Source organism: Chiroxiphia lanceolata, chromosome 2 (assembly GCF_009829145.1).
Source record: "Chiroxiphia lanceolata isolate bChiLan1 chromosome 2, bChiLan1.pri, whole genome shotgun sequence".
In the NCBI taxonomy this organism is placed as follows: domain Eukaryota; kingdom Metazoa; phylum Chordata; class Aves; order Passeriformes; family Pipridae; genus Chiroxiphia; species Chiroxiphia lanceolata.
Genome location: NC_045638.1, coordinates 106,482,944 through 106,505,882, shown reverse-complemented (window position 1 = coordinate 106,505,882; position 22,939 = coordinate 106,482,944). Strand labels below are relative to the sequence as shown.

Here is a 22,939-nt window from a genome sequence, read left to right as displayed (position 1 = left end):
TCTGTTGTTCAAAGTGTATTTTCTGCTTAAATTTAGAAAATGTAAAAATAAATACAGAATCTCATCAGGAACTACACTGACTTCCTTTGGAGCTTTTAAATGTAGGGATGAATAATAATAATAAAAGAATTAACATACATTCTGATTAGATAAACACAATACTTGGAGTATGGAACATGTGATGTTATTTATGCCATAGTTATCAATGCTTTCTTGTCACAAATCCAGAGTGATTTCAATAACACCAGAACTATAGAAGTCCTGTATTGAGATAAAAGTATTGCAATCTTAACCAAAAACAATACTGTAGGCATTTAAAATTAAGACCTTAAATAACTTTCAGATTCATTAATTTCTCTAAGAATTTTAAACTCACAGGTCATAGACTTTAGCAACTATGCCATAATTATGTTTAAAAATATTTCCAAATTGCATATAAAAATGTATGGATTTATATGGTTAGATTAGTCCTTTTGTCTTTATTACCTTTATCATTGTATTTGTCCAAATGTGATTGTGTGGTTTTAGAACATTACATGTGCATCATTCATCTTGTAGCAAGTGCCAAAATATTATTTTCCTGAGTTTGATTTTTTTTTCTCTTGAGATATCCTCAGCAAATGTATTTTCAGGCACTTTTATTGGTAACTTTGCTTCTTCCATGGGCTGCAGTGTGGACATTCCCTTTACCATGTACCTTCATGGGCTTCAGTGGGACAACCTTCTTGTCATGGTCTTCTCCACAGGCTCCAGGGGAATCTCTGCTCCAGCACCTGGGGCATCTCCTCTTCCTCCTCCCGCCTTGGTGTCAGCAGGGTTGTTTCTCACACTTTTTTCCTTGCTCCTCTTTTTCCTTCTTTTCCTCATCCAGAAACTCATTACTTCCCTCCAGGTCCCAGTCTCCCCTCCCAATTTGCCTGTGTACCAGAGAATCCCAAAGCTGTGACTAATGTTTTAGCTGAGATTAAGTTAACCTCGTAGTCTCTTCAATTTATGTGTTGTTACAAATCTGTTTCTCCAGTGATGTACTATACATAACTTCTGATAATTTTGTTTAATAATATATACTCCTTGAGTTTCCTAACCTGTGCAGTTGAGTAGGCAAGGTTGTAAGCTGTCTGGAAATAAGCAAAAGATTGGTTCAAAGGTTTTGTTTCTCAATTATATTTTCCCCAGCAGCACGACATGTGGGGTTTTGTGCTGCCATGTTTTAATCTTTGCTTTCCAACTTGTTTCAAAGTCTAATAGGAGGACATTTTTCCATAATGGTTTTCATCCAATTTGGCTGATATGTCCAGTATGATCTTTTATTTATAGATACACTTATAAATAAATTTAGAAATGTAAATAGAGAAACTGTATTGGATACCAATTAAATAAAATAACTGAAAAACTAATGTCCTTTCAGACAGGTCCAGGTTAGCTCACTTTCTCCATTTTGCTTGCTAGTGCAATAATTTCCTTTTGTTTCTTCAGTTACAGAAAGCCCTACAGAACTATCAGAGTTTGTGAGTGAAGACTTTTTGATCTGTGAGGTCAGCATCTGTATCCTGCTGACAATTCCCTTCTCCTCGTGACTCAAATAATGCATTTGCATTTCTGGCTTTCTGTGACTTTCCTTCCCCTAAGGGAGCCTTGTTTCTTGAATATGCCCCTGCAGGGCTCCATCTCATCCCAGTTTCCAGGCAGACTTCCTATCTACTGTCTAGCCATAGTCATTTTAATAAAATATGCATCAACTTTGCAGTAAACTGGAAGGGATCCCAAACTGCATACAACTACTGAACAAACCAGAAACTCAAATTGTGATTTATTTCTCTTTTCCCAAATGAAGCACATGTTTTGCTGCTCTGTGTTATGTCTTCCCCACATCACCTATTCCTGCAGCTAAAGCTAAACTTTGTCGTGGTTTGCACCTGAATTCTGTGAAAGTGAAATGAATACATACATACATGAATTAAGCTCTGTTTGAGATTTTTGCAGCAGTATTAATTTTAAAGGCTGCTATATATTCTTACAGAAAAGTTTTCTGAGCAAGAGTGGCATACAACCTGTATTTATCCAAGAATTTGGTTTTGGTCCAAATAATATGTTATCAGTTTAAACAAAATAAACCAAGCAATTATGCTTTGTCCTGTTATGACTTGAACACTTTAATCTGAGTTATCTAAGTAAAAAGAGGGGAAAATAACATTACAGTAAATATTGGAATACAAAAGTTTCCTAGTTTTCTTTTCCTTGTTATAGTCACCCTTCCAGTATTCTCTGGAGACCTGTTTACATGCTTTGTCTTCATATGTGTCCAGCCACAGGCTGTTTTGGTTTCTTTGCTTTTTATTTTTCCCCCATGTTTTCACCTGTTAGTCACTGGAGTTGCAGAACTGCATCCTCCAGTCCCAATTAAAATAGGGAGCTAATGTTTTCTAGTTAGACATTTGGCATACAAAGTACTTAGCACAGAGCTAAGTGAAAACAAATTTGGGTATTTACCTGGTGACAAGGGACTTGCGATCATAATACAAAATCGCCTCAGACCAATGCAGCCTCTGGTAAGGCCCAAGAACCTGCACTGTAGCAGTGCAGAGCTTTTCCTAGTGACAGAACAATCATAAAGGGCTAAAATCCCTGCCTGAAGGAAGGTTTTATAACTCTCTCTCTGGGCAGTGGGGTGTAATTTCACTATACTAGTTATTTCTACAGCTGAAGTAATATTTACTTCAGATTTGAACTGATCCAAGCAGAAACATGACCAGGTTGAAGTTCCTAGTCAGAATCACAGAATCAACTAGTTTGGAAAAGCCCTCTGAGATCGAGTCCAACCATGTTTGTTACAACTAATACTGTGTATATATAATAGTGATTATTCTTGTCCAGATGCACAGAGATTGAGTTATGAATGAAGATTAAATTCTGGCAAATCACAGTATTTTAAGTCTGAGCAATCCTAGATCCCACGTGGACATGTTTTTGGAGCCTTGTGCTGTGCTACAGTCTTCCCTTATTTATCCTTTGCAGAAAGACCTTGTGACTCCAATTTGCACTGCAGTTACTATTTTAGAGATTTACAAAGCTGTGAGCTTTACAAAACATTATCTGTGTCCCATTCTCTTTTATTCAAAGAATCAAGTTACAATAAGATTTGATTGTCTAAACTAAAATGTAATTGTACAGTAAAATCACTATTTTTAGAGTCTATTTTATGTGAGGTCTGCATTGAATAAGAATATTGTACTTGATGGGGTTATTCCTGAAGTTTTGCTGGGCTGAATTCATCTGAGTCACCTATGTTAATGGCATTATAGCAGTGTTGGAGTAGGAATAAAACCACTAGATACAGTACTTATGAGTGAAGCAGAATTTCTAATTGCAAAGTGCAAAGTAGTTATTACAGTTGTAATATTTCTGCTGTACTTATAAACACTCATTTGTGGTTACTGTTGTTATTTTTCATGGCCAACACTAATGCTTGTTTTCCTCTACGAGTTTTTTCATATGATGCTACTATTTTTGCCATTAAAAATCATCAGTAATTTCTTTCTTGTGATTTGCATCTTTAGCAGAAGAAATCTTGAGTGGTTGATCATCATATTTTCTCTCTTTATTATTTTTCTTTCATATTCATTTATGAGTTAAAACCTATCAAGGAAAGAAGTTCAGTTTTCAGTGTCATGGCTTAGTAAGTGTTTGGTGTATGGAATATCATGTGTCATCTTGTTGCATAATGACTTAAGTTTGAAAGAAATGCCAGCAGGAATCAATGAAATATCAATCAGTTCATAATTTCAAAAAATTTTATGGAGCATTCAAGAACACATTTTTTTTCCTCATATTGTACATGCTGCCTAACAACCTGCATAGAACCTGCTACTATTTCCAATCTGAATTCTTTAAGAGTAACTCCTGTGTCTGCAGTTGAACAGAAAATCAAAAGAACAGTTGGGTTTTTTTCTTCAATATTAGGGGGTTTTGTGACTTCCCTGGTGTTACACTATAGATCTACAAACAATAGGTTCTTCAATAATTTCTTCTTTGTGGAAAAACAAATTCCTAAGAAATTCAGGAATTTGCAGCATGCTGACATATATATTTAACAAGCTGCAGTTCTAAAAGTATCACAAGGTCTCCTGTAAAAATCACTGAAGTCCAAGACACTACTGTAGCATTATTCTGATTCACTGGACATTAAGGCATATGCACATAGCAATACTCTGGAATTTTCTGCTGTCTCCAACAGGTGCATGGATAGAATACATTTACCTGAAGAGAATGGGAAATATTGTGAATATACCATCCATAATCCAGAAGGGAGCTTCCATCAGCTTCTACACGATGATGGCTGTTGTGACTAACAGCCCTTTCTCTCATCATCAAAGGTAGATTTTCAGACTAGGAATTGCTGCTCACGTGCATTTTATAGACTTCTGGAATTTTATCATCATTTAGTATCAGCATGTCAGGTTGCAGTTCTTATCTTTCATGCTGCTTCAAGAAACATTTTCACAAGCAATTACAATCTGCTTAAATCTCCCATATGAAAAATGTCAGCCTGAAGTGTATGACCTCAAGCTTTCCTCTCATGTGGATATCAACACAACCTTAAATCAGAAAACTTCCTAATAAAATTGTGATTCATGAAATTCTGAACATGATCTTTTATCCAGTATTTGTTTTCTCCTTGAAAATTCAGTGATGTGTACTGGGAACATGACCAAGACAACACAATGAGTTGACAATTTTTGGCAATTTGGTCTGAAGAAGGAAGAGTCAGGATTTTTTCAACTCTTCCCCCCTGCAATGTGAGGATCTTCAACCATGTTCATCTGAAACAGATCCTTTGGAGGAAATTTAAAGAGACCTGCAGTTTTTACTGAAGTTGTATGTTCTTATAATGGCTTTTCTTTAGTATATTGCTCCATGTTTTGCAAAAGAAACAACAATCTCAATTCTAAGCCACTGTTTCTTCATCATTTCTGTTGTTAATATTTACAACGCACATCCAAAATAATACTAAAATACACAAGGTGTTGGAAGATATATTTGGTAAACATTTGACAGGTAAAAACTGACCCATAGCATTGAAACTATGGACAGTAATGGCACTTTGGTCACAAATAAGCTTTAAACATTGCAAGAAAAAAAAAATTAAAGGTATTCAACTGGTCTGCATTTTAAATGTAGGGATTTTTTTGCTTGCAGTCTTGGACTTGGACTTCAGGGGTTAAAGGAGTGCTTCAGTCAGCCAAATGGTAAACTCTATAGAAAGGAAGTCAGCTGCTCTAACCATCCAAGTAATATTACCAAAATTCAGCTACAAACGAATCACCAATTTCTGCAACTCTTCTCGCCTTCCATTCTTGTTTTCAACCAACTCAAAATGCAAGTTTTGGCAGACAAACAACTTCATCTCATTTGGTGCTACATTTTCTCAGTGGGAGCTGGAGAAGTGGGTTATAATTCAAACTCATCCACTAACCACAGCATCTACCTCTGCCCAAGTACAGCTTTCTACATTTGTAAATGAATGACAACTTCCAAGCATCACAATCAGCTAATTCTCCCCTTCTGAGTAATTACACTGATTTTACTACAATGGCAATGGAATTTTGCAGATTGAACACTCCATGATACCTGACTAAGTTGTTCTGTCCCAGAAGCTGATCTTGTTGCCTTTTGGATGTTATTCTCTCATCACTTCTCTGTTCTCTCTGCATGTGGAACCCTTGAAATGCAGAGTTATCATTGTTCTGATGCTGCCTTGGAATTATAATTTTGAAGCTGTGCAAAAATCAGTCCAATCAGCATCAGCTGACCTGGGCTTTGGGAATATTCACATGTGGAACTACAAATCATGTGAGACATTTGGGAAGCAAGAGCATGACAGAAGAACTCAAGGAGTAGAATAACATATATGTCACAACAAGAATTTTATCAAAACCAAAAATAATGGGATACTTCCCATTTTTTGATTAGTGTAGTATTCATTTGGGTTTAGCTACATATTCTAAGTAGGAATAATATTGCAATGCAGAAAGTTTTCATTTTTTCTTTTTTTTTTTAAAGGTACTTTTTATATTTCAGTGGTGTCATTATGTATAATTTTACTTGGAGACCTGTATAGAAGAGTTTTCTTTGACAATGACAGAGAACTACATTGCTATCAGTATTGAAAAGAGAAGATGTTTTTCTTTTATATATTAAATTCTTAATCAATGGAACGCAGTTTCTATGTGGATAAAGTCACAAAGTGACTTCACCTGAGTAAAACACTATCCAAGTCTCTGCTGAAGACTTGTTACTTGTGTTTTAGTTTTATGCTGGTAATGAGGTTGTGGGAGGTAAAAAACCACCACTAAAGCCTCAAAACCCTCACTTTTATTTATGAATTCTATGAAATTCTCAAATTAACATTTATGATGAAAAATATTTTGATTTCCTAAGATTTTGTTACGATTCCCAAAATGCTGTTTAAAGGTAATTTCTGAAGACTTTGGCATTCTTCCCATGTTTTAGAGTGTAAGTGTCTGTTAACAGACTTTCTAATTGATCTTTCTAAAGAGTATCTATATCTATATGGAAGTGTTTTGCTCACATATGTTTTCAGACCTCAATGGCTATTCATGCTCCAGGATGGAGGATTAATTCAATGAATGAGCACAAATAATGAGTACTAGACCACAGAGACTATTCTCATTGTCTAGGGTTTTGTTTTGTACATTTTTATACTCTTCACTAATACTTAGAAATAGAAGCACAGGTACTCAGACTGACAGAAGACAACATAATATGTATTCTACATCTCTGCCACTATAATATTTGAAAGGAAAAATTTAGTAGGTGTCCATTATTATTTAAGGCAGACTTGCGAGTTACTGACATTATTAATTTATAGAGATTATATCTATATTTTGATTTGTCCCCATTGGCAGCTCCAAGGCTTTTTTCCCAATGGGGGTTTCCCCTGAGGATTACTGGGCAGGTGCAATGTACTTGGTGTTCTCATGTGGGCTGTCTTTTCCTCTCCATGTTTTGGTGTGTTATGATACCAGATACGGTGCTAATATGTACTCTGCACAATTAGTGCAGGAGAGAAATAAACCTCAGAAAGATTTTACCAATGGTTACAAAGCTCTGGTGGGTGCAAACCCCAAGGTTAATGCTGCTTCTGTTTGGAATTGTGTATTTGCTGTTCAAAGTTGAATAGAAACACTGACATTGTGGATCCATATCTCTATTAACTGACTTACACCATAAAGCAGTTTAATGCAAGTATTTTTGAAGTACTTGTGAAAAATTCATCATACTAACTACCATTTTTTATTTGCATCTGTTAATCTCCAGCGTATTCCAGGAATCATCTCATAGACACAGACACCTGCTTCCATACATTGCCTTTAATTAATTTATTTACTTATTAAAGGAATTTTCTTGGTTTGTATTTGCACTGTTTTCCTTAATGTGTTTCTGTGTTCAGAAATGTCAGGCTATCAGTGTATTTTTAACCAGGCATTGCACCATGTTTACAAGAAAAAAAAAAAGGAGTTGTACACTATCTGCAGAATAGGTCGAGGGAACAGGACTTCTTAAACTATTCACAAAGATGTCACAGTATAATACACATCATAAGCAATGTAGGGGGACACACACATTTTTTATTATTAGGTAGCAATTTCAATGAGACAACTTTGAAAAAGTAGAAATTATATTCAGTAGATGCGTATTTTTATGACAATTTGAGTGAAATTTTCTTGCCAACAATAGTTGTTTTATTTATTTTTATGGACTTTGAACCTAGTAAATCCCTCTTACAATGTTTCTCACCATTTATTTGATTATGAAAATAAATGATATGGTTATGCAAAAATCTCCTATCATTCCGAGTATTTATTAGTTTGGGTTTTGTTCTAACTATATATCTAAGATATATTATGTCATCTATATTTGAATTGCAGAGTGTGAAAACATAGGAAAGTTATTTTGGGTACAGTTAACATTTTTTTCCAGCAGTACTAGAAAATAATTAGATAAACTAGAACAAGATTGAAAAATTCCTGAAAAATTACTGAAAAATTACTGAAAAAATACTGAAAAAACTATTTATTTTAAGGAACTTTGTCATTATTTGCATTATTATTTTCTTTTATAACATCAATTAGCACTCATATCTGTGCTTAGGATTGTATGGAATAGCAAAATACATAATAGTGATTTTAAGTATTTGGAATTTGTAATGAACTGATGAATCACTAATAAGTATTTACTACTGTATCTATGATTCATAGTCACAGGTTGTTTCACAGTTTTAAATGTATCTTCATAGGGAAATATCTGTCATCAAAGTAAAATCAGAAATTAAATTGCTGAAGTGTATTTACATTTTAGGTGGGAATAATGTAGATTGACCATGGTATTGCATGAAAAAAGAAGCAAATAATCCATAGGGAAATAATACTGTTATTAACTATGTCATAGAAAGTACTTGTTTTACCACTTAATATTTTATCTTAAAGAAATTGCTTTTTAATTATCCCAAGAATTCCCTCCAAAAGCCATGATATTCATTACTGTGACATGTTTACAAGTAGCATCATAACTTTTCCTTCTTTAAACATATAATGGAAATAGAATTTTCAGTATTAGAAATTACATGCATGACAGCTAAGTGGTCTTAGTTACTAACTTTTACCAATCCAGAGAAGGTTTTGTTTGCTCTTGCATTAGAATTCCATATCTCTAATTTATGTACTTTAACTGAGAGGTGCTCACAGGAAACAGAATTCAATGTTCTTGGATTCTGACATGGCATCAGAATACATTTCTTTCCATATAAATAGTGATAAACAGAATGCTTTATCTGACTGCTGTCCAGCAAATATTTTAAGATCTTAATTGTGTGCGTTTTTTCCTCTATTAAGAAACAACTGTACAGAGTTAAACGCTCAACCACTTAAATATCAACTGCCACATGGTATTTAGTGTAAAAGCAGTAAAATCCAGAATGTGTACTGTAGAATTGAACATTAAATCTGTTTTAAGTTTAAATGTGATCCAATGAAATAGTTTCTGATTCTCCCTGCCTTTTCCACCTCCCTTAATAATGAAGGTAGGTGAATATCAGTATTTCTAATAATATTTTTTTTCATGAAACAAAAATAAAAAACAAAGTACAACAAATTTCCCAAAGGTTTCCCAGAGCAGCTGTGGATGCCCCATCCCTGGAAGTGTTCAAGACCAGGTTGAATGGGGCTCTGAGCAACCTGATCTAGTGGAAGGTGTCCCCGCCCGTGGCAGGGGGGTTGGAATGAGATGATCTTTAAGGTCCCTTCCAACCCAAACCATTCCATGATTCTATAAGTACAGAGCAGAACCAAATTAAAAATAACTTCTTTTTCCTCAGGTATACTACTCTATGAAGGTCGAAGTGCCAAGCAGAGGACTTTTTTTTTTTAATTATTTTATTCAGTTGTCCACAATATTTATATATGCTTTAAATTCAGATAATTTGGGGGAGAGGAGTTATTATGGAGAAGGATTTTTATGAATTTGCTAAATATAAAATTTATGCTGTAGAAAATTGGAAGCCAGATTATTTTTTCTCTCTTAGCCGTTTCCATGCAATGATATGGAACTGAAATCCAGAACTTCCAGTTGCATTTATGGTTCAAGTTTTTTAACAATTGTGAGCTTCTGACTAGAAAATGTGAATAATGAAAATAAATCTATGGCTGAATTTGTAGTTTGGTTGTCGTCTGAGGGGTTATTTCTGCATTGTTGAGGACCAGAGAGACGATGCTAACTGCAATCTAAGATATAATGATCTTACATGAATGCATTTTCATTAACTGCAGCTTCATAACACAGTGAGTGAGATCATAAAGAAGTTTTGAGTATAAAGTTCACTCTTGAAGTCATAAGTTGATATATTTTGTGGTTTCTCTTGACAATGTTCCTTTAAGCATGTACTTATTCCCTTGATTATAGTGTCTAGAAACAGAACATATTTTTCTGTATTTTTTCTATTTATTTGGAAAATTTAGAAGTTGCTTAGCTGTCAGTAATAACTTCACCATAGGTGAAGAGATGCTTTCAGTCATTTTTATCAATGGTGTTTAATATATAAATTATACATTGATATACATATATAAATATATCAAACCTTCTTTTTTCCTGAATCAATGTAAACAGAGCCCAGATGGCCGTATAGAAGTCAAAGGGCAGCATGGAAAATCGTCACTGCATATAAAAGATGTGAAGTTGTCAGATTCAGGGAGATATGACTGTGAAGCTGCAAGTAGAATTGGTGGGCACCAAAAGAGCATGTACCTTGATATTGAATGTAAGTTCTAATATTTTGTTTTCTCTTTTAAATTTGTTTTAAAAGAAAAAAAAAAAAAGTACATTCTTAACGGAAGGTCATTTTTTCATGGTAATTCATATTTGAATTTGCATAAATGAAGAAAGCATGTCCTGTAGATGGTTATTCTGTGGAGGAATCGTATCTTTTCTGAAGCTGATAAGAGCCTTGTCAGTGATTTAAGTGGGACAGGATTTCATCTGAAATCATATTCCAGTGGTATTACTCACTAACTTAAGGTTAAGCTTAATAGTTTCAAATCTTTGGGCTTGCTGAGACTGCTGGGGATGAAAAGTATTCAACAGGATAAGGTAAGGACTGATTTGAGCAGTTCAGTCTTGAGCTTAACCTTCTAAGATTCAACAAAGTCTCTTTTTTTTTTCCCCACCTAGTTCTCTGATTTACTAATCCTTACAAAGTCTCTCACCCCTGTTATAACCCCTCCTGGAGTTATCAAGTTGGTGACAATCTCTTTTACAGATTGCCTTTATTCAAAGCTCTTGAATTTTATCCAGTAGAAAAGGAGATTGTTTTTGCTTAGAAGAGTGTGATGCTTTAGAAGCCAATCAGAGAATATAAATCTGCAATACACAAAAGCCCATTGGAAAATTGTCTCTTCAAACTGTACTTCAAATTCATGAGCAAAGGTCTTCGAAAAATGAAAAAATAAAAACAACTTCATTTATATTTCATTGTTATTCTATTTTTGTAGAGATTTTCTAGATACATTTTTTTCCAATACATTTCCAGTATAGTCTGAGTGAGCCTGTTTAAACTGAGTCTCTGAAGAGAAAAAGTCTTTCCAGTGGGAGGACAGAAGTTGGAATAGGATCTGTGGTGCAGGAATATAAGTAAGGATTGCAGACCACTGAGTGATTTACTGGGGAGTTCTGAAAGGGACTTCAGTGTACATTTGTGTTTTCCATCTTTATGGCAGGGGAGCAGTGCATTGTGGCATAGGAAATAAATCTGGAAGCAAAACAAAGAATAGTCAAAAGAATGGTTAGGAATGGAGAGATTTACCAATCCTGAAGACCTAGAAATAAATACTGTGTTTATTAATAGCTTTAACATAGCTGGTCTTCAGTAGTCATATAAAGGTATTTTGAACTTTGCAAAATATTATTTTGGGAACATGTTAATTTGCTGTATTTGTTTCTTTAATGAGTGCACTGGTAATAATTTATATGTATGTAAAGAAAAAAAACTAGATAAAAATGCAAATTCAGTGAAGATTTTGGAAATTTTCTGTGAAATCCTGCCTACTCTTCACATAGTGGTATAAAATATATTCTTTGATTATGGCTGCATAGCTGCTGTGCTTTAAAGTTAAATATTAATACGTTTTATATTCAGTAGAGAGACATGAGATGCACCCCATGTTATAAAACATGGGCAATTGAAATTTAAGAATTTATTAGCAACACAGAATTCATACCAAAGGGCATGACAAAATCTCTGCATTGATACAATATATTATTTTAATCTAAAACACCTTTCAGGGTAAAAGTTTTAGAACAGATGGCAAGAATTTAAAAGTAACATAGTCTTATAAAAGTATGGCAGAATTAATTTTAAATGTGTGTGGGAACAATCAAATATAGTGTATGAGAAAATGGAATAATTTAAAGTCTGAATTTATGCCTTAGTAGACAATTTTTATACAGCATAAAATTTTCTACAGTTCAAATGAAACATAATTTATAAAGAACATAGAAATATTATTCTATTGTTAGAGATATCACACATTGTAATGATTACTTTTAATGTATAACAGAAGATTTGTATTATGACATTTCTAAAACTGGAGATTTAAGATTTAAATACTTAACTGATAATGAGGTTTAAACAATTTTTTTCCAGCACAGGCGTTTGAGTAACAGAAATATGAATTTTTTCAAATACTTTATGTCAGGAGTTTTATAATGCAAAGAAAATATTTCTGAGGTGGTACAATTTAGGTCTATCTCCATTCATATTCTGATTAATGAGTTAGAGAAATGCCTTGCTTTCCTTTGCAAATAACTTTGCATTGGTACATGAACTGCAAGTATAACTTATTTATCTTGCCCAGGAAAGAAAACACTTGTCTTAATGGTGAAGAATTCTTTAGTTCTTTAAAATAGTGTCCCCAGGAGGAAGTGTCTTCTTTCCAGCCTCATCTCCCATCAGTCAAATCTCTGTCACAAACTTCTGTAATGAAACAGCCTCTTCAAAGAATCTTTCAGCACCTCATTACCACCATTTCCATCCAGCGCTGTGTTGTCACAAGTGCCAACAGTCCTTTTCTCCACTAAAAATACCTTCTTTTATGCAGCAGGTGTCACAGTTATCCCTCATTCCAGCTATTGCACTCCATGAGTTGCAGACCAGGGAGCTTCAGCAAAAGGCACAGGTTCAAAAACTAGGCAGCTTATTTGTGGTTTTGTAGTAAACTGGTAAAAACAGGGGGAATCGCTGTAAGAGTCTGTGAAGTGAGTTTCAAATAGAGGATTTGATTCTCCTTGTAATATTTTCCTAAGTGATATTTTTTCAGCATACTATTTACAGTTACAAACATTGCTATCAGGGCTTCTAGATTTTTTTCCCCCAAAATATTCATTTACAAAATTGCATAAAACACTTCAAAATATTTTAATTTTCTCTTCTATTATTTTTGTTGTTCTCTTCAAAACCAGTTTCGAAAAGAATTTTTTCAGATATGGCTGACTCTTGCAGTCAAGCCATTTCAGTGGAATTCTTTATTATTTTAAATAATATTCTCATTTAAAGCTCAGTAACTATTTTAAAATTAAAATATAAATAAATAAGCGGGACTTAACTGTTTATATTGTTCCATGGTTTCTAGATGGAACCAATCAATGCACCTACGTCTTTCTGTAAGTTAGGAACAAAGCTGTAGCAGTTCCCTTTGTATGTTTGAATACATTTGACAGTCTGTGTAGCCAGGAGAGGAACGTGGTTCCATCACATCCTTAGATGTCAGTGCAGTCAAACAGGTCTAGTGGAGGCACAGAGTGCTCTGGTGTCACTCTCTCATCCTGTTACTTACTGACCCCTATCAGAGACCTAAACTGACAGTAGGATTGCACAGTTTCCATATTTTATCCTTGCTCTCTGTTGGGGATGTTCTTGATGATAAGAGCAGTTCTGCAGAACAGGAAGAGATTATCAGGTTTGATACCAATTGGGCACAGTTAACCCTGCCTTTTATCTCAAGTAAATGCTAAGCAGACATGAATTGCAGGGAACCCAGGGACATTTATGAGGATTTCTTCCTGCAAAGTCATCTTTGCATTTAGTTTTTCCCATATAAAGTAATTTATATTTATATATATATATATTCCTTATAGTAAGTATGAAAAATAAATCAAAATTATATCAAAAATAAAAGTATCATTTGTAAATGCTCTTTACTAATGGATTTCCTTAACTGCAAAATTTGATTGCAGACATGAAGCCCAGTGTGTATTGGATGAGAATAGAAGTAACACATCCTTTGTTACATCCTATATGATGTATATTGGGCATTAAGATGTGTCTATAGTGATTATCTCTATATTTATCACAGACAGAGAAATAACTATATCTTTTTTAATAAAAAATGATAGAAATAAATAAAAATAGATAAAGCAGGCGATACTCTAAGATGAAGTTTTCAGGAGGGCCTGAGGAAGTTCAGGCATAAATCTCAGTGATTTATGAATTGATTCATAATCAATCTTAAAGTTTCGGTTTTGCTATGCAGATGTTTAACTTTCTATATGGTATTTTTTTTCTTTTTAGGTGAGACATAATTGTTCTGACAAATACATGCTAGGGTTAGAAAGGAATCTTAAAAACCATAATACAGACCTGGCTAAATGAAGAAAAATTCCGATGAGAGAACTCGTTATTTCTTGGGTTCCACAAATTTGTCACTGCATAATTCACATTGGAGAAAGAAAAATCTTGATTTTGACATGTTCAATATGCTACGTCATCTTTCATCATAGTATTATTCTGAGTTAGGGTGCACTGATTTACTAAGTTGGAAAAGCTTTAAACAAACCAGTAGTGAACAACATTTATGAGCCTTGAAAGTGACTCTCTGTGTGCCCTTAGTTTTCCCTTCATTGTGTTCAAACTGTTCATTAACCAGTCAGAAGCTTTCACAGAGTTCAATTTTTTCCTCCCAGGTGCACACCTTGTGTAAAATGCTGGTACCTTTGATTACTCTGTTACCACCAGGTGCAAATTCCTTTGGACAGTGGTCCTCTTATTGGAGAAAATATATTAAAACATGTTCTTTGGAAATGTCTTTGTTCTCTCACATTCTACCTGGGAAGCATCCTGAGTCAAAGACCTTTTTAGCTGCAATTACCAGTTTTTTCACATCACTCTATTTCTGTACTAATTCTGCAGTTATTAGATGTGCTGGATGGTCCAAAAATACCTCATGGTACACAAAGACTGTTTTTTTGGGATAAAATCCTCTATGACAAACATATTACATTGAGTAGCACGATACACTTTTGTGTGAGATCAGCCATGCAAGTAGTTGATAAACATGATTTCAATAGAAGCAATTTCTTAAAAAAAAAAAAAAAGCATTTAAATAATTTAAAGTGTCTTCCAAAAAAGAGCAGTTTTTCTTACTATGTCTTTTCATCCAAATCTGAATTTTGTAGTTATATTCCTTATTAGTTAAGTACCAATTTTCAGTGGTAAAAAAAAACCAAACATGACATGTGCAACATAGTCCTTACTTGTAAAGAAACCTGTGCAGTATTTATTATACTACTTTATTGCTTATCAGAAACAGGCTTTTTTACTTGCTGTTTGTTTTTCCTTGCCACAATTTGAAATCAATCTCATTAGTGTTACAGTCTTGAATTTTGTTTCCTGAATTGATTAGTCTTTTGCCTTTTTACTTTGTTGTATGTTAGCTGGGTTGATGGAGGTGCTTTGGATTCATGCAGTTTAATTTTATATCTTTGCAAAATATATACGGCATTACATAAAAGAATGTTCAAGAGATTGTATACAAGTTGTATTTACCTTCAGGGAAGCAAGGCTTTGAATTCATGAAAATGCTACTACTGTGTACGGGATGTCCCAAATGTTATCATAGAATCATAGAATGGTTTGGGTTGGAAGGGACCTTAAAGACCATCTAGTTCCAAGCCCAGGCCATGGGCAGGGACACCTTCCACTAGACCACATTTCTCAGAGCTCCATCCAACCTGGCCTTGAACACTTCCAGGGATGGGGCAGCCACAGCATCTCTGGGCAACCTAGATGTTGTAGCAAACGTCACAAAAATTGCGATAGCCTACTGCTATTGCAAATTAGAATAAATTCAAACAGTTCATACTTTGGATTTGGTTTCTGTTAAAAGAAATCGGTGAAGCAGCATCCCATTGCTCCTCATAGAACCACAGAATGACTGGGGTTGGAAGGGATTGTCTCTTTCCTGTCACTGGACACCACTGAAATAACGTGGCTTTGCTTTCTTTACACCCTCCCATCACCCATTAGTCATGAGGGCCTGGCTCTATCTTATAACAGCCAGAAAAAATCCTAATAAACACAATCATATGGCCTAGGAAGGAAACAAATGACAGGAAAAACCATCAAGAGAAGCAAAACTTTGAAATAGTCTAGAAAACATTTGCATCTTTTCTATTAAAATATTATTGGCTTTACTTACATTTATTCCTGTCGAATTCACAAGTTTAAATGAGAAAGCAAAGACAGCAAAGGTCAATCTTTCACATTTTACATGTGATAATTTTGACACGTCTTTGAAGCTCATGAATATCAATTGCAAGATTTACCATTTTCATTCTTTGACTACCTTGTGCGCTCGCACAGAAGGAAATTTGATATGCCATTGCAGTGGCTTCATGGGGGTAAGAGTGTTGAACACAGAGCAAAAGATGAGGTCTATTGCATAAAATCACCTTCCAAAACCATTTCAGCAAAGCTTCCCACATTGAACCAGAGATGAACACTTCTGTTTGCTTTATCTGAGGTTACAACAGTGAGTGTGGCAAAGTGGATAAATTATACTTTATTCATCTATGTAGTAAATATACCTATTGTTTAGCCCAAAAGGGTGGGAAAATACTTTAGAAAAGAAATTCTGTCTTAAAAGCTTTTTGCCTATGTTTGTTAGTGACTTGTTAAAATGTGATATTCATGGTATAAATTTCTCTAAATTTTTACCTAAATGAGCTCTATACTACATGTTTTGGTTGGTCTTGCAATGAACTTGATATCGTTTAAAGTAGATGTTTGCTATGTTGGCTATTTTTTCTCTTAATAGAAGAATACAATTTTGAATTCATAAAATGATTTAGGTTTTATTTTGTTTCACTTCTAGTAATTTGCTCATTAATATGTACCTATGCTTTTTTTCACATATGCAATTTTGAAAAGTAAAAGTAGAAAAAAAAAGAAAAAAAATGGAAGAATTTTCTTATGTTTCCTTGAAGATGTTTCTATTTCATGAGTTAGTCTTGCAGGATAAAGATGTTTAATCTTTACATTGATAATGAATATGCAAATTTTAAATGGTTTTGCAAGTAATTTCATATGATGTTAAGTGTAATTTATATTATACACTGATGACCCATGAATAAAAAAAAAAGGCAACGTGGCCTTTGTGCCTCTCTATGCCTCCAAGAGAGATCCAGCAGAGCAGGAACAATGCATCTGAGAATTATGAAGAAAAAAATCAGGTTGTATGATAAGTGTGATGCTGAAAAACTGGAACTTTAACAAACAAAGACCTTAAATTGAGATTTTTAACCTCATTTTTTTTTCCTAGTTAACTTGCCTTCACAGCAGAATACTTGGCATTACTTGAAATTGGTATTTTTAAATACCCAGTGAGGTTGAACACACTGTACTGGGGGTCAGAGGAATTTGAGGTGTAGCTTTAGAGGCACCACATGTTAGAAATGGTGTTGGATATACAAAGAAATTTCAGCAATGCTGATTGGATTTTTAGTTTGTTCCTTAAAGAAGGAGGCATGTTGTGGAGGTAAGGATGACAGATAGAAAAATATGGAAGGTAAAGACTGGATAGGAAGAGAGGTGGGGTTAGGAACCTGATTTGAGAAAGGCAGGGCAGTTTTTGACTTCTGGCTATAAGAGAATTATAAAATCTAAGATTTGATGTAAGAAGCCTGGCCATCCTAAATTATTCCAGTAACTGTGTCCAGGAATGCACATGACATTTGAAAATTTGATACAAAGTAGTACCATTCCATAATAATGTGTTATTAATTAGCAACACCTGATAATTTTATTACTAAAATGAAAATTACTGCTATGTGAGAGATGTGTAGGGGGAGTCTTCATGTTCTAGATCTGATGGCCAGTCTTATTGGTGATTTACTGAGACAAGAAAATGATTGATAGACACATACAAACAGGGTTTTTTAAGCATCACTATTGACATACTTAGGTTATTTTGTCTAGCTGTGTTTTCTTTATAATTTCTTCTAATTTAAACTGGTTTAGGTAATTTTAGAGAGGTAATTTTTAGGTAATTTTTTAGGTAATTTTTCCGTTCACAACAGATATTTCTATGAAATTAAAATTTCTTGGTGTTTCAGTTTGTTTTGTTTTGTGGGGTTCTTTTTGTTTATTTGCTTGTTTGTTTTTTTAATTAATCAACCAAATACAATTCCTTAATGTCAAGTGGAATTCAAAGACAATTAGATACATTGAATTTCTGCAACTGTGGCAGCACCAAGCACAAGAACCGTACATGCATTCATGGCCCACCATTTTTTAAGGTGACAACAACATGCTTTGCATCTAGCAGAAGATACCTTATCTTCATGACAACTAATTTTTTTCTGTGTTTATGGGAATGGAGCAATTGGTGTGAGATTTGAATATTAAAAATATTATCCTAGTCAAGTTTATCAAAAATTAATACTGCTTGCCAATAAGAGGGGGATTCTTACTCTTCATAAACCGGAGAATTAGTTGATAATTCATCATACTATTGAATATCAATCTTTTATTGTAATGCATTTTGAAAGGAACCAAGAGAACAGGGCAGGGGAAAGGAAATATTACTGAGAATAGTGTTTCCTGCACTTGCTGTGAAAGGAACATATACCTCTCAAAACTCTTGAAATTATGAGCTGGATTCTGAAAAACAAAAAAAACCACAAACCTCTGGTTTTAGCTAATAATCATGGCAATTTAAAATTATTATATGATAACTTTCATTTGCTTTTCTATTTGGAAACTTCCCATGCAAATCTTGCATGTTTTTCCTTGCAGCCTTATGATTGTGACAGTGGAAGTAAAGAGAAAGTTAGTTCACCTGTTCCTATGCTCATTTTCAGGATGATTATAGATCAAAATATAACCACCTAACCACATTTCTGAAGTCATTCTGATATTATTTTTTGTTACAAATGAATATGTGACAATTATTGCAGTTGTCTGCGGAGGGTCTTCTACTTTTTATTCAAGAAAAAGCTATTAATTTTTAAATATTAATTATTGAAAACAATATGAGGGAGAAAATACAAGAGAAAGATAGCTGTTAACTAAATTGTTGAAGAATTACAAAAGATTGAGGTACTTTTACAGGACCAATGACAAGGACAGTACTAGATTTGCTAGAGGATGTGGTTTATAAAAGCCCTTAATGATGGGAAACTTATGCTAGTATTAATCATCTAAGAGAGAAGCTTCCAATAATATACTGCAGGAAATGTCCAGCATCTTAGGTCTGACAATCTGTCGCATATTTTCATTGTATGATCCAAGAAAACAAATTATTTGAGGAACAAATAGCCAAAAGTTTGAAAAACTATGTTCTTGAATTAAGAAGTGCAAATCTCATTCTGCACACAAGTTTTTGATTACAGTTGTCTGGACGCATGGACTGAATCAGGTAATTTGCTATATCTAATTTTGTGTATTACACTGAATGTACACCAGAGCTGGATCTTTGAAGTCCTTAATTTAATTACCTTCTGGACAAGACAGGTGATGCATTAGTCTGCTCTTGAATAACTGTTCCTGGACATTGTGCCTAACAAGAATATCTAAATACAAGAGACAGGTCACAGTTTGCTTCTCTTAAATAATCACATACAGGTTATCCAGAACGACTTCTAATTGGAGTACTGACCTGCCTGTTTCTTTCTTGTTTGTGAAAATGAACAGGTTGAGTTTAGCTGATGCTGGTGCCGTAACATTAACTACTCTAAAATGCCATTCTAAATTTTTATTCAAAAAAAGAATAGCTTGTAGAATCCTACGCTCATAAACCAGCTTTTTTTTAATTTTGTATCTTCGTAATATTGTCTTTGTTCCTTCTAGGCATCATTTTCATTTGGCTTCCTTCATCTCTCCAAAATAATATTACATCTTTCATAGCTGAACCTTATAACAGTGCTTATGAACTTTTATCACATTCTGGGCTGCATCCAAAGCAGTGTGGGCAGCAGGTTGAGGGAGGGGATTCTACCCCTCTGCTCTGCTCTGGTGAGACCCCACCTGCAGTGCTGCCTCCAGCTCTGGGGTTCCAAACACAAGAAAGACACGGACCTGCTGGAGCAGGTCCAGAGGAGGCCACCAAGATGATCAGGGAGCTGTAACACCTCTCCTGTGAAGACAGGCTGATAGAGTTGGGATTTATCAGCCTGGAGAAGAAAAGGCTCCAAGGAGACTTTTGCAGCCATTCAATATGTAAAGGTAGCTTATAAGGAAGAGAGAGGGACTTCTTACCTGTAGTGCTAGGACTAGGGACAATAGTTTTAAACTAAAAGAGGGTTGTTTCAGATTAGATTTTAGGAAGAAATTCTCCCCTGTGAGGGTGGTGAGACCCTGGCACAGGTTTCCCAGAGAAGCTGTGGATGCCCCATCCCTGGAAGTGTTCAAGGCCAGGTTGGATGGGGCTCTGAGCACCCTGGTCTAGTGGAAGGTGTCCCTGCCCACGACAGGAGTGCTGCACTAAATGACCTTTAAGGTCCTTTCCAACTCAAACCATTGTGTGATACTGTGTGCCTTTATTAACTAACATGAACAGCAGCTTTTGTACGTTTGTTTTGGTTTGGTTTCTGTAGAGTGCCAAAGGTTCAGGTATAATAAATACTATCAGGGTTGATTTTTTTAAAAACTGACTGTATTCAAGCTTCTACTTCTATTTAGCTATTTAGAAGTCCAACATGCTCCCTTAACTGGTCGTACTTTGTTTACAAAAGCTTAAAAGCAGGTTTTCATTTGCGCCCTGCATTGATTTTTGTCAGGTGTAAATTAATTCTGAGCTACACAGAAGCTAAGCAGAGCATATTATTATTCTTTAAGGGTTTTAATTTTCTAACTGATCTGCACTGAAGCCTTTATTTTTTGATACAGTACATATATTGCACCTAAAGATCCTCAATATATGTAAACATATGAGAAGGTCCACCTTCTCATTTCTGATTGGTTTTATTTAATTTTCAGTTAATAGAATTTATTGATAAATATTCTGTTTATTTGTTTCTTAATTATTTTAAAAAACTGGAGAGATCAGATTTTGCAGGCATATAAAATAGTCAACCTTATGTTTTCAAAGCCTTGGCTTTAAGATTTGTTATTTTTTTCATGCTCTATTTTATATTAAACATATTTTGTGTTTATGTTTGATAACAGCTAATTCTGTAACCATTTAAGCATAATATACTGCAGTTAGTGATGAAAGGCATACCAGAAAAAGCAAATTCTTTTTATAAATCAGTTATTCCCTTCCAACTCAATTTTTTAAATTTTATAAAGAATGTAAAATATCTTTTATTTGTAATGTAAGAAAATAATTTCCAGACTTATTTTCTTTGTGTAAAACATCACTCCAGGCACCTTAATCTATTTTTGACTAGGAAATCAAAAATCATCTCCTTTAAGATAATTTCTCTGAATCAAGCCATTAGCACAGTCCTTCTGTTTTTCCTATATTGCAGCTTTCGACTGCTGGGGAAGTGGCTGCAAAGACTTTTTAGTCAGACTTTTTGAGAGGGAGATTGTGAAGCTCTTTTTGTTTTGGAATGCTTTACGTTTGTGAATTGTCAGTTTTGAGATATATCTTTTTTTTGACAGACTTCTAGTCCTATGTGTGGTTTTTTATGTTTATGTGTATTAGTATCCGTAGTCACGTAGAGATGGCAGTCCATAACTCACCTAATCTTTTAAAATATAAACAAATACATACCATGGTCATCCAAAATTTACCTTTAGAAGAGAGAGCACTCTGAACTGGAAGTCCCTCTTCTCCTAAATGCTTGTACCTGCAGTATAGAAGTGTACATTACTTTTTCACTTGTAAGACTTTTAAAATAGGATATGAGTTTGCCACATGTATTTAAATCAACAGAGAGCATCAAACCACATGATGTTACCAAGGAAGTTACTCATATTCAGGCAGAGCATCTTTCAGTCTTCAACATTCATGCCTGTGTTCATTAACAGAGAAATTCTGAGAAATGTGCATTGGGAGACAGTGCTTACATAAACTTTGGTGTGAAATAACCCCATTTGGGTGCCTCACAAACACCCTGATGAGATTTATGATCCATATGTTGAAACATTATTGATCCATCTGTTGAACAGGCAGAAGTCAGTTCACGCACTCTTCCTACAAGTGGATCCCTCCATGAACTTCATTTCCAGAGGAAAAGCCAAGGCTCTGACTCTTGGTATTCTGAGACTCCTGACCATCCTTAACCATAAAACAGGCATTTGCAGTTTGCTTTTTTCTTCATATTCTCCCCTAGCGTGACATGTCACACTCTGAAGACTTTTTGATAGCCCATGCTTTACATTAACCTATGTAGATGATGAAATATGGGTTTTTTAAAGGTCTACGAAAATCCAGAGCACTAGAATTGCTTATTAAAACAGTTGGAACAGAAAAATGAGTTCCTGTATCTGGTAAATAAATTCATAGTCAGGCATGCTTTAGTTATTTGGGTGAAACTGCTGGTTTCCTTACAAAAATAAGGGCTGAACAGTTATTAAAGAAGATACTGCTGGTGTTGAGCAATGTAGCAGCTTTGATCTGTGCTTTAAAACTTCTATTCATAGCAATTCTTTTTGGTCAAAGCCTGTATGCCTGAATATGTCATCAAAAAGCTGTTCTTTTTGACAGAGGCAAACACAGAAATAAATTAAAAACGTGAACTTGAAAGAAAAGAAAAAAAAAAAAGGAAGTAGTTTTTAACCATACTTGAAGCTAAATGTGCTCAGTTCTGGTCTCTGACAGACCTATTAGCAATTTTCTAGCCTAAAGTTAAACAATTTGTGAGAAGACTAGAATAGGTTTTCCTAGAAATATCTAGGAGCTGTTTGTCAGAATAAAAATACATACCTATATATTTCAGATGTTAAAAAGCTGTAACCAGTACTTCTCTTTAGGTATTAAAGTGCTAAGAGAGTTTCCTTGAATATAATAAAAAGAATATTTTCTTAATACTCATAAAATATAAGTAAAAGTAGAAAAACATTGCAACCAAATATTTGATAGGCAAAAATACTGTTTACTGAAGACATAAGCAGAAGCTACTCCCTCTTATTTTCTAGAGACCACTA

The 22,939-nt window shown here is 34.4% G+C and overlaps 1 protein-coding gene across 1 annotated transcript in view; it reads left to right on the top strand.

The window, feature by feature from the left end:
* Positions 1–22,939, top strand: part of NCAM2 (neural cell adhesion molecule 2) — a 270,479-nt gene that overhangs the window by 170,451 nt on the left and 77,089 nt on the right. The window contains exon 9 of the mRNA XM_032679671.1: positions 10,183–10,333. Within this exon, the coding sequence (XP_032535562.1) occupies positions 10,183–10,333 (151 nt within the window). The remainder of the gene's footprint in view (positions 1–10,182; positions 10,334–22,939) is intronic.